Below are 13,600 nucleotides of genomic sequence, written 5' to 3' on the forward strand. Positions count from 1 at the left end.
CCGCGAAATCGGAGTTCAAACGATTCTGTAATTTTCCCCGAGCGTTGGGGGAAAAGTGGTTTCAACAGCTATGTTGCGCTGCGCTCATGACGCATGCCCAGTGAATAGGTTCGCGGAGTTTGAAGCAGCATGCTTGCCCGGAGAATGAGGTCTTGAGCAGTAGTCTAATCTTGGTTATGTACAAACAAGTAAATAATCTACTCGTTACATACACATTTTGATTGCGATAAACAGACCAAGTGTCTGGTGTATTGCCACTTATATGTCTGCCTGTCTGTTTGCTAATGACAATATGCAATGCACAACTTCAATCACTGGTCACAGGCAAATAACACTTATCGGGCTTACCATAAACAAAGAGCCGGCTAAGCGTATCGGCAAATGAACCAGTGGCCAATGAAAAAGCTTGACTGCAGGCTCACCGGTTGTGACTGGGTTCGGTATCGCGGCGGCTTCGTTTCGAGGGAGGTAAACCCAAGTATCCTTCAAATAACTGCCAAACTGGAACCTTGCCAGTTTGATCTAAACAGAGCGCTCTGTTCGACAGAACGTTGACATCAATATTTTCTCTATCTTAACCATCTTAACTTATCTTAACCAACTGCTCCCTGTCCCGAGCTAGTTCCTCAGCAACTAATATAAACTGGTTGAATTTTCATTTGAAAACTTGGGTATGAGAATGAACCAATAAAGCGTCATCGAAATGATAATCCATCTGAGATTAAATTACCTTGGCGTAGCACAAGTGACAACATTGGATTCTCCCTCAATCATTCCCAGTGTCCATCAATGCTCATTGTGTCCATCACTGGATTGTCTGGTCCATACTTAATAAAAAGAGCCGCATATAGCTTGAAAATTGCAGAATTAAGAAACAAACAAACTCGAATTTATTAATGCATGTTGAAATGAGCAATTTCAGTATTTATATTTTAATATTCTTTGTTCAATACACTTGTAAGAGCGACAAAACAAGTCCACATTTAAAACAAATCTGTGCTAAACTGGACCTACTGGAGCGCACGTCTGGATACACATCTCCTTTAGACGTACAAGACGAGTATATGGATGACACCTTCTTCTTTATTGTATTATAACACGACGTATCTGAGCTACTTCTCCGGGAATTGAGGACAGGGAGGACAGGAGTGCAACACATAGTATGTATACAGAATTCACAGAAAGCCAGAGGAGAACATGTATATACAATGAATCAAAGAGGACTGATCAAGTGCAATTATAAAACCAATGATAATAGGAACACAGTAAAGCCACTTTACACAACCAATGACGACAAGGAGATGTGAGTATGGCTAATGCAGTGCCTCTCAAGAATCTCAAAATATAATGTGGTTTGTAATTTGGTTGAAGAGTGATACGCTATTCCTTTCAAATACTCTATACAGTATTGTCCTTTATGATACCATGGCAAGTTGTATTTCACACACGGCACGTGTAACACGGACAAATAACACATGACGTAAGTAGACATCAAGTGTCACTATCAGGCCTGAGCATCTGTATTTGTTATTCAATGTATTGAGGTCTGGGATATATATTTGTTCCAACTACATCATGGTAGCTGAAGTTCACTGATCATTGTCTTTACTATCATGGTTCTGTATCACAACACAAGTCTTGTGGTTTTTATGATATTACGTTTCAGCATAAAATCTCTCGGAATGATAGTATTTTCGGTAAGCCATCTGGGCTTTATATATATCAGTCCAACCAGCAGCTCCAGGAGACTTCAAACTTTCCACAGTGCAATGTATATCACACCCACAAGGCATACAACAATGCACATGTCATTCAATGCCATGATCACTTGGAACAACCCATTGTCGGTCTGTCTGCCTGTCTGCCTGTCTGCCTGTCTGCCTGTTTGCCTGTCTGCCTGTCTGCCATTCCGCAACTGTCTTTTTCTCCCATTACTGGTGTGTGGTTAATATGTATTCAGAACATCGTTCATCAATACTGCAACCGTTGATAGTCAATTGTCGAATAGTAAAGAATGACTGAAACATGACGGTTTCCGCGTATACAGCTGATAATCATGAAGTTATGAGCCAAAGTTTTCCGTGGAAAACTGTTAAAGACGTAGTCTTCAGGTTTCTGGCACAAAAAGAGAAACAAATCATCACAGCACTCGACTGAATTATGAGATCTGAAACATTTATCCCATCTTTCTTCTTAACATAGCAGGACTGCAGGCGTCGCTCCTCCTTACTCAGCATCTTGGAGATACTTTCAGCTTGATGTCTTTTTCTGTTTGAAGAACGCCGGCTGGTTGAAACGTCAATACTTCCTGTAAACAAAATATTCATGTATATATTGTTGTTGATTTTAACATTTAGTCGTGTGATGAAGAACGTGTTTTGTGCTGAATATCATTGACAAAATTAATTATTGACTACTTAAATGACTGCGTCACAAATGCGTGAATCGTGATGAACAGAGAAGGTATATTCGTCATGACGAACAAGCAAGGTAGGTATGCACTAGGTACATGCATCGTGATGACCAGACAAGGTGCGTCATCATGAATAGAGAAGGTGCCTACACAATGATGACCAGACAAGGTACTACACACTCGGTGCGGGCATCACGACTAACAGAGAAGGTTCATACGTCATGATAGACAGACTAGGTACGTATATTGTGATGAACAGAGAAGGTTTGTACGTCATGATAGACAGACTAGGTACGTATATTGTGATGAACAGTAAGATCCAGAGCAGATCAGAACTTATTACGCTGATGCCAATATCCTAGACACATGAGGTACAAATAACAATCAATGATAATATCATGGCGGAACAATCGTAGCAGGAAGATTTTACAATAAGCATGGTATACTTACAGAATTTACGCAGATTCTTCATAACAGATTTCATTTTACATGTAAACAATGATTTAAATTGTACATTGATCTCATTTTAATTTTCTAGAATATTCACATTTAAACATATATCATCACCCACATCAATCATGCAACATTATTTACATTTGTCTTTCTTTTTTATTTATTAGTATCATATTCCATCTCCCTTGTTCAACGTGTAAAGGGTAGTATTAATTATGGAAACGGGGTAGGGGATGACTTTGTTAAAACCCCTACAGTTTTTAACAACAACGTTCATGGTACAGTACACTGCTAATCTGCCTGCCTGGTCTGTGTTTGAGGGGTCGTACATTTTGGGAGGAAACTGGGATTAAAGACTCTAGGGGCTTTTGGGAACACCCTGATGAACAGACAAGTTTCGTGCATCATGATGAAGAGGCAAGGTACGTTCATCGTGACGTAACATGGGGCATTTTCCTTTTGCATTTGTCAGTTTTATTTCGTCAGACATTTGGGACTTCTTCTCGGCAACGTTTCAAACATTGTCTAGTTTCGCATGTCCGGTTTAGTGAGAGACTGTACCTCCCTTGAACCACGGATAAAGTCGTTTCGTCCAACGTTGGTACTTACCATCAACTGTTTGATGATGATGATGATGATGATGATGATGATGATGATGATGATGATGCTACGGTTAAGAATTTGCCGTGACAAACGATGCAAGAAATTAATTAACCACAAAATATACAGAAAGCACACACTCGTAACAATGATGATTACAGAAAAGCTTATACCTGTGTATCCGGCATACGTTCAAACTTCACAGCTCTCAGAACATGCACAAGGGCTATTTTGGCCTCAACCAGAGCCAGACGCATCCCAATACAAATCCTTGGACCGTAGCCAAACGCCAAGAAGGACAGTGGGTTGGATTTTTCATCATGTCTGAAAAATCACAGCAAATAAAACACTGAATGCTATGTGGACTGCATAAATTAAATATCTTCAATCACATATTACACACAACCTGTTTGTACACTTGAAATTGAATTGAATTGAAACCAAGCACCTTAAGGAAAGAGGTGGGGTGTGTTGAAGGACACTGAGCTCAGAAATGAACTGTTTTGAAACACACATAGCTTAGAAAGGAGATCTATTAAAGCACACTTGGCTAAGAAAAGGGGGACCCGGCGAAGCACATACACATGGATGTTTTGAAGATCTGACACAAACAGCTTTTATATGTGCACATGCGAAGAGTGGAGCCACTTAAGTAGTACCGTTAGATACGTTTCATGGGTGGCATTACCTTTCAGGTTTGAAGGAATCTGGATCCTTGAAGAGCTTAGGGTCTCTCTGTAGTGCAAATGTAGGTATGAAGACATTCTGACCCTTATAGATTGTCAGGCCTTTGATCTGAAAATTCTCAGAAGCTCTGCGATGCAATCTGAAATGAACGATTAATTCTAGAATATTTTTTTAATGTGAACTTCACATTAAACTTGATATAGATTGTATCCATGGGATGAATATATTGGGCAGTGATATCATTGTATGACAGACTGGGATAACTCCTTTCAAAACGATACCCCATCTCTACTGCAAACCGTAAATGACAGGAAAAGCACTTTAATGTCATGCAGATGAATGCGCGGTATACAAAGGAAAACGGCCGTTGCTTTATTACGATCATTTTATTCAAACCGGTTGTAGAACTTGAAAAATTGTTTGTAGCTATTTAACTATAATAACAAAACCATCACTTATGACTTTTCCCTGTATGTAAATTGGTATGCTTTACTTTACCTTCTAACATATTTTGAGACGCCTGTATTCAATATATCTCCTTCAAGGTCAAATGTTTGTGTCCGGTGTCCATATCCAAAACAAATGACTCCTGCAACGACCGGGCTTGTATTTATTTTTTCAACTTACGCAATAACTGGAGGGTAGAGTCTGAGCGTTTCAGTGATGATATTGTCCAGATACTTCAGTTTCCCAATGTTGTCGTAGTTTGGTTCTTCCTAGGACAGAGAAAAAAGACTACCCCTAACTATTTGCCTTATGTGGGAGATGTGTTTCAAGCAGTACTCCTTTAAACATTGTTTCTTCTGTTCCTGGACAGGTATTCCTATCATCGTGTTGTTTCCACGATGGTTCATGACACAAAACTACCATAAGTCCCACACCGAAAGTCATGACTCAGAAGAGGTAGATGAACATACTCTTATTCTCAAGTCCTTCAGACGATCCTAGCTTTGAATGTATCAAGAAATCGTGGCTTTGACATGATATTTACAAAAAATATCCCCCCAAAAAACCCCCAAACAATTACACTATTTCCGAATGAACTCGTCTGGATCGGATGTTTAACATCATAAGGTTAAGTGTGAACTTGTCAACACTCAAGCGTTCATACTGACATTTCCAAGCATATCTTTGATTTCATTATAAGCCTTCTCCTGTACACCCGGGTTAATGGCCAGACTGTGGGATGCAAAGTTCAGCGTGGAAGCCGTTGTTTCGTATCCAGCAATAAAGAACAATATCCCCTGGCCAACTATTTCATCCGTTGTTAAACCTGTAAAAGTAATCGTACAGTGGAATATGCACACGGAGTTTTCTATCAGACACTGAGCGCCTCGCCCACAATACAAATACAATGCAGTGAAGAATCGAGTCGGGATCACGTTCTTGATGTATGATGTTTTATTTCTGTTCAAAGCCACGTTCACACTCTGACACTCAGAACTGTGTGCCTGACTATTAGCTGTATGGCCGTTGTCATGTTTTCATGATTTCATGTACAATGTGTACAAACCCTTTCAGAGGTTGCAGCTTTATGATGTGATCTGGAATTCAATATTTAGCCTTGTACGAGCACGAGCACTGCAAATGTCCAAACGGTCGAATCAACTATACATTCTGCGCTCCATATGACTGAGATAACGTCCCCGGCCACGTTCACACTCACCCTACTCAGAAGTGTACTCACGCCTGACTGTATGCTTCCCCGAGGCTTGACCATTGGCTGTATGACCGTTTTCTTGCTTGACTGTATCATCCGTTATCTCAGCATCCACCAAGAGTTGCAGGAAGTCTATTCTCTGCTGTAAATATGATATCCATTCTTGTGTGTGTGTCTTGTAAAATAATCTGTCTTTGAATTGTATTTAATATTTAAGTCTAATATTGGATGAATACATGGTAGGGTGGGGTTATACTAATATTTTCGTATTGCGATATATTGCGATACGTTTTGGTGTATTGCAATATGTGCTGCGATATATTTTGAAAGTGTAACACATGGTTAAGGTAATGAAATCATTAAGTTGTTTCAAAGGCATTTAGAAGTTGGAGGAATCAAACTAAGGATAAGGTGGTTCCATGCATTGGGTAAGTAAACACCTCCGTCTCTGTTGATTGAGGGATTGTTCCGCTTGATTGCAATGGCTTCTAGGATCTTCCGTTTTTTAAGTCATTGGCGTTCCTAACTAATGTCCTGGTGTTGTCCCAAACAATCTTGTGATTGGGGTTGTGCATGATGTGTTCACATACAGCAGACTTCTGATCCAAATTGTGAACTGATGTTTTGTGTTCTTTTAACCTGATAGCCAGTGGTCCACCAGTTTTCACTCAGTGACTAATCTTTATCCAAACATCCTTACCTGTAACTCGTTAACCTAATCAACACAAGCCTGCACACCAATCAGTTGAAGCCTGTACATAAGTTGAAGCCTGTACATCAATCAATCGAAGCCTGTACATCAATTAATAGAAACCTGTATATCTTGTTACCCATTTGTTTTCAGTCTACTGTTACGTGTATATATACTACAGCCCTTTAGTTTTACCCTCACTTCACCTGAAGAAGAGACAAGAATCTGTCTCGAAACGTTGTGACCTTGTATAATAAAGAAGTTTAACCATAAAGCACTTTTAGTTTAATGAAATCATTCTTTCCTTTCTTTTGAAACAATACCACTGCCAGTGTCAGGACCCAAATGCGACTGTTCAAGATATCAAATGAAATTGTTTACAACTCGGAGACCGCACTCTAAAGTTTGGAACTCGTGGGTAAAAACCTCCGCTGAGGCATCCGCTATTGTTGTTTGTCTATTAACGGGTGCCGATATCAATCAAATTCATTTTATTCACACACTTTAAAAGTCACGGAAGTGAACTTGTATGACCAATAAACATTATCAAAACTATCATGCTATAAAAGAAATACATTATCACGAAAATAACTGATCATGGTCACTAAAATTGCCCATCGTATCGGGTTAACAGGTTCGCAAAAGTTGTACTGCAATTTATCGTATTTTGAAGTTCGTATTGCATTATACCGATCAACCGGTATTATCGCCCACCCCTAATTAATGGATAATGGTAAACATATGGGGTAACCATGACGAGACAAGCAGACCTGTATGCACATCTGTTTATCAAAAACACACTATGAGAAACAGGACGCAACAAAGAGCCAGCTTTCGACAGTTATATCTAACCTCTCGTCTTTCCTTTGACTCGTTCTGTCGTTGTTTGATCATTTCCAAGATGTTTGTTTGAAAAAAACCCATGACGCTGTTCGGAAAAAATCCAACTCCAAATTTCCGGATAAACCATACCAGTGGTGGACAGAAACCTAAAACAAAATAAGAAAACAGCTGAATTCCGTTTCAATGACTGTGAGATTCAGAGATAATTATGCCGACATATCCCATCTTATTGTGGGAGGCGACCTACGGGGTTTGTTGCAAAAGGCTGACGGGATCGGGTGGTTACTTTTGATGTCAACTGAGTAGACCAATGGTCATGACATCAGTCATTGGGCTGTCCGATCCAGACACGAATATTTTCAGACCGTCGTCACGTAAAGTAATCATTTTAATAGTGACGTTAAAAAAAGAGTTTATAGATGGTTTTAAGGTAACCGAGAAAATCTAACTCAGGTTTGAACACATGAAAATGTTTCCATTCGCCCTTTTTTGTTTCTTTAAATGTAAGATCCTTGTAATGTCTCTTTCCTTGTATGAGGACGTTTTCATGCAAGAAGATACAAAGATACAAAAGAAGATATAAAAGAACCATGAAGATTTCATAAGGTCAAATCATTTCATGCATTGTTACATTATTATGTTTCATTGGTCAGAACGCTTACTTAAACTGCAACAATGCTTTGCATGCTCCATGGTAAAATTTAAACAGAACATCCCGTCCATTTCCGGGTTAAAAAAGGATATCGTTATAAGTGCACACCTCATACCGTGCATATCCAATAACCCTATACTCAAAACAGATATCGTTATACGTACATATTGCAATACCGTCGTGTTGAAAACAGGCATCCCTGTAAAAGCATATCCAACGACCTCATATTCAAAACAGATATCGTTATAAATGCATTTGCCATACCCTCGTGTTGAAAACAGACAGCCTTGTAAGTGCATAACGCATGCGACTGTGTTAAACACGGATATCATTACACAGGTATAACCCACCCAAATCTCCTTAGATATGTACTTCCCACACTTTCCACTCAAGAGATATATTTGTATAAAATCAGTGTTCAACAGACAGAAACCAGAGAATTTATGACAAGGTTGTTGAATGACGTGACATGTCTGTTAGAAGTATGTAACGTACGTGATAGCATTGGAAGTATTCTTCTTGGCTTTGATTGTGTAAACATCACCTTAGCATTAGCGACAAATTCGTTGTTGAAATCATTCTGAGAATCGACTTTTATACCAAAGGCAGTCTGTGCAATCACGTCCATGGTGTAAGCTCCAAAGTAACTGAAAAAAACATACTTCAAAAGAAACGTACGTCTGGCATTTTGTCAAGTTTTAAACTGGAAGACAACCTATATTATATCTACTCATCCATTCTATAGAAAATGTTGTCACTTTAACCAGGAAAAGAACGTTAATCGCGTTCTGAGCAAGATAATCCATCGCCACCCTTGCTGCTCGTGAGTTGTAAACGTCGTTGGTGTGGTTGACGTGTCAAAACTGTCTCCACATATGGCCGTCGACAGTGAATTCCAGCCGCCAGAAGGCATTGTCTACTCTTATCGCTGGACACACAATGTAATACTCGAGGTAAAGGGTGTCCATGTCTCGCATTTGGTCGAACATAAAGTACACTTCGATATGTCAACACAATACTTACTCTTTCATGACCACACCTTCCTTTTTCCCAATGGCTTTAGAGAAGTTACTTGTGAGAGTCCTTGAGCAATCGTTGATAGCAGCGCACATCTAGAATCCAAATCGATAACCCATGTACCTACATGAGGTCGTATTGTTATTACACCGCAACGCTGATCTGTGACACTATAGTGTCATGTATCTGATTGGTCTTAAATCCAGTTACGACAACAAAGCCAAAGAGTCCGATAAGTTACGTAACATCGGACATAAAGAAGAAGATGCTGGGGACCTTTTCTAATATGGATTTTCTACAAGGGATATTTACCCTCCATAAAGAAGTACAGTTGCTCACCTTCCTCAGTTTGCCGCTGCTGAAGCTCGGTGTTATGATGCTTCTCACTCTCCGCCAGTGCTCATCGTCCAAGAAAAACACACCCAAATTAAATGGGTAAGGAACGAGTGTGAATTTCTGAAAACGTATTGAAGAGCAACTTTAACACAAAGACATATGAGGAGCATCCGTGTAAAACAATTCGAACCACCACAGTGAGTTTGAATATTACCTTTAACAGATCTCTGTATAAAAATGGGAGATATGTTTTCTAAGCTAGCCCATTGCAATAATAACAATGCAATTGCTTCTGCTACAACGTTCTGGGCAAGATACTTGAAAGTATTGTTTACCATCCGATTTCTGAAAGTGTTGAAGCTCTTGACAAACACCTCCTTCAGAATGTCCAGATCCGATATAACATAGGCTGGCGTTCTTCCCATAAATATCCTTTTCACAAGAAATAACATCGTATGAGAAACAGTAATATTACATTAAAAATGTAAAGTGTTTTGATTTCTAAAATATATTGGATTCAACAATACGTGGAAAAGTTGTGACAGTAACAGCTTGTTTAACAGAGCTAACATAGGCATGCGTCCTTCACATAAATATCCTTTGGTCAAGAAACAACATCGTATGAGAAATAGTAATATTGCATTTAAAATGTTTGATTTCTAAAATATACTGGATTCAGCAATATGTGGAATAGGTCTGACAGTAACAGCTTGACTGAATGAATAGGCGGTGTGTAATACAGCAGTTATCTCATGCCGCAACAAACTACATGTGGACCACGTGAATCAACTACCAGAAACGACACCTGAACATGATGCCACAATCTCTCATTTCACTAAGTCACACCAACGAAACCAGTTGCTTCGAGCATTGTTCTGGATTGTCATGCATGTCATGTCAAGAAGCGGACACTGGCCATCCGGAAATCAAATCAATAAGTGTACGAAATGAACATACCCGTATGCACTTCCGTACTGTCGGTTCCATTCGTTGAATTTGTGGAAGAAAGTCTGTAAATAGACAACATAGATTAAGTAGTAACTTCTGCCATGGCCCCTTGGAGTTTTACTTATCTGGGTTTCAGTGGATTATTAAGTCCGTGAGCAGAGATTTCAAACTTGCATGTAAAATGATATCGCTATACAACATTAACACATGGTACAGATCGCCAGCGACTAAAAGACTCATTACTGATCATAAAGATGAACGATGAAAGATGATTTATATTTAAAATGCATAGATTAAAACTCTTGTCTCTCGTCTTAATTAATTTCAGAGTTTAGAATTAGAAAAAACAACAACATAATTTTGTACGCTATCCATCTGCAGACGAACAAACGATAAACTAAGACAAAATCACTGACGTGTACATGACCGAAAAGAAATATATGGGGAGATCTACGATGTCACAACATAACATGCATTGTATTTGAGCATGGCAGATTTTACGGCAACGGCATAATATGCAAAGGGAAACCACTCCCATCTTGCGAATAACCTAAGATTAGCTGCCTTTGAGTTATTGAAAAGGTCATGGCCACTGCTAAACGCATGCAGACACCTTTCGTTACTATCCTTTGCTTGATTATCAAAAAGGTATGGTGTTCATACTTTTGCCAACACTGATTCGGGTGAGAATTGTACTTTATGATATCGACTCGATAATGATTTTGTTCACTACCGCAAATAACGATATTTCTGGCGTAAATCGGTGTTGCATTCTCCGTGTTGCTGAAATGTCGAGGACAATCATACAGTTTTATGCAAAATGAAAGCAATCCCCAAACGTAAAGCTAATTATTTGTGTGAAACTGACACCAACTTGAACGCCATTTTGCTACTGACTGCAATGATCTTAGCTCCTTACAATTGGTTCCGACCAATTGTAAGTTTTGATTGTAACTTACAATGATCTTAGCCTACAATCGCTTTGTGCAAGTGGTTGGCGATTGTATCCGAAGCCAGCGATCTTAAGGATTTACAATAATTGTAGCGCTAAGATCGTTTTGTGTAAGTGGGCCCTGATGTCAATAAGGAGAGGCAAATATGATCTGCAAATATTTTCACTACCACAACTAGGATTTTGGAATAAACACCAAACACGCAACTACTGTCCATAGTGTCATTTGGTTTGTGAGTAAACATGTTTTATCAACTTCAGTATGAAAATCTATGTATTTCGTACATTGCACATAGCTATGCGTGATATTCATATACACCAGAGCAGACGAGAACTGCAAGTATGATCTCTATGATCTTCCACCAATAATTCTTTTATATTATACACAACAATGTCTTGTTCTGTAAACAACCCCTAAGACCAAAACCAAAAACAAACACCTAGTATGTATGTGTGGCCATTTAATGAAATTATATATTATATATTATTATATATGGCCATAACACAATTTGATCACCGATGTTATACAAGTAATGAACTCAACCTACTAAATTGAAACTGTTTCCTATAACAGGGTAGGGTGTTGGTCCAGGGATGCCCTGTTTTTCGAAGTAACTGAAGTTCCAGGTTGAATGTCTGAAAAATATGCAGATTTAGATTAGATTAGATATATTACCTGACATCCAATTGTGAAAAATTCTTAAGTTTTGGGAAAAACTGGCGATGTTAGAATATTGAACACTTTGTATCAACGATTCAAGGTACACCCACACTGTAGACAAACTGTTCATTTAGAAGTATGGGAAAATATTTCTATGACGCTCTAAAGTTTCAGTCACGATGATATTTTCTTCCTTGCAGATGATCCCTGTATCTACAAAAGATAAACACGCGTGAGCCTCTTATCTCGCCCCCCACCCCACCCCCACCCCACCCCATCCCCATTTCTATGTCTGTTTTATGGTCTGTGTACACATAGTGCCGCGATATAACCCACGTGCTATTCAAGGTCACAGAAAGCGATCCCAGCATATTTAGTATATCTACGTGCATCCATGCAAGACGGTCAAGGTCAAGGCGACTGAAGACGATCCCAGCACATGCAGTGTGTATACAGGCATCCAACCATCATCTAAATATCCACCCATCTATCGACACACGTAGACGCGCACACGCACGTACGCACACACGCACAAACATACAAACATACACACACACACACACACACACACACACACACACACATACATACATACATACATACATACATACATACATACATACATACATACATACATATGTGTGCCACATTCGTCTTGAGATAAGTGGTCCATGGCCATGTCAAGTAAGAGATATATTGTCTACTCACATGTAGATCAACGCAGCCACCGCCAGGGTTAGGAGGACGTACAACGGAACGTCCACGATGCCCAAGATCTCCATGTTCAGGGGACGCTCAGCTAACAAACACACAACAGCTCAAACGTCAAGCCACCAGCGACTGTTCCGTGTGAGGTGTTGCTGGCTATGAATATACGTATCGCCAATAGCGCAGGTCGTACAAAGGTCAGTTGGTTTTGTAGGTCATTTTGTGACTCGGCAGTAAACAACATAGTCATGCGCAGATCCGGGTGTCACAGTCAGCTAATACCGCTAGAATTACGCGAAATATCTTACCTAAAATAGGTATATCTTGCAAACACCGAATAATATGCCAAAGGATGCCCGAATTACGCATGTACCCCAAAATTCTAGATTTGTACTGGACTCTGTTACGTATACACTTGGGACGGGGAGACTGACTTCGAAATCACATGTACAAATCCTTTCCAGGTATTCTTTAAGTCTATTGTAACGACTATCTGAAACACATGAAAACAATTTCAAAAGAACAGCTCCAGCTTATTTCTGATTTTGATATCGCCACAGGATTGCTGCGTAAACATGATTGTCCAGTATCATTCATGACTAATATTTACATCAGTCATATCGTGACTAAGAAAGTTGTAAATTTATAAATGAATAAATGAATAAAAGTGAATTTAGATAACATACCATACTTACCTGTCTTTAAAGGACAGTAAAATAACTTAAATATTACAGTTAAAAAAGTAATTAAAAACCCAGTATGAACATATATGAGTGAGTGAGTGAGTTTGGTTTACGCCGCTTTTAGCAATAGTCAATATTTAGCGACATCACGACGGGGGACACACGAAAATGGGCCTCACACATTGTACCCATGTGGGGAATCGAACACGGGTCTTCGGCATGGCGAGCGAACGCTTTAACCATCATGAGTAGTCGCTAGACGTCTGAATAGTACATTAGCTGTACATGCCAGTATT

General features: G+C 39.3%; 1 protein-coding gene across 1 annotated transcript; it reads right to left on the minus strand.

Annotated features, from left to right (window-relative positions):
* Nucleotides 1–889: 889 nt before the first annotated feature.
* LOC137299102 (cytochrome P450 3A13-like) lies at nucleotides 890–12,851 on the minus strand. Its single transcript, XM_067831603.1, has 14 exons — nucleotides 12,622–12,851; nucleotides 11,801–11,888; nucleotides 10,310–10,362; nucleotides 9,688–9,784; nucleotides 9,356–9,472; nucleotides 9,023–9,111; nucleotides 8,495–8,646; nucleotides 7,357–7,493; nucleotides 5,841–5,955; nucleotides 5,269–5,426; nucleotides 4,781–4,869; nucleotides 4,155–4,292; nucleotides 3,640–3,790; nucleotides 890–2,308 (listed from the first exon to the last, which is right to left on the minus strand). Exons 1-14 carry the CDS (start codon nucleotides 12,693–12,695, stop codon nucleotides 2,231–2,233), a joined length of 1,536 nt encoding a protein of 511 aa, XP_067687704.1. The 5' UTR covers nucleotides 12,696–12,851; the 3' UTR covers nucleotides 890–2,230.
* Nucleotides 12,852–13,600: the final 749 nt, after the last annotated feature.

Source organism: Haliotis asinina, chromosome 10, assembly GCF_037392515.1.
Source record: "Haliotis asinina isolate JCU_RB_2024 chromosome 10, JCU_Hal_asi_v2, whole genome shotgun sequence".
Classification (NCBI taxonomy): domain Eukaryota; kingdom Metazoa; phylum Mollusca; class Gastropoda; order Lepetellida; family Haliotidae; genus Haliotis; species Haliotis asinina.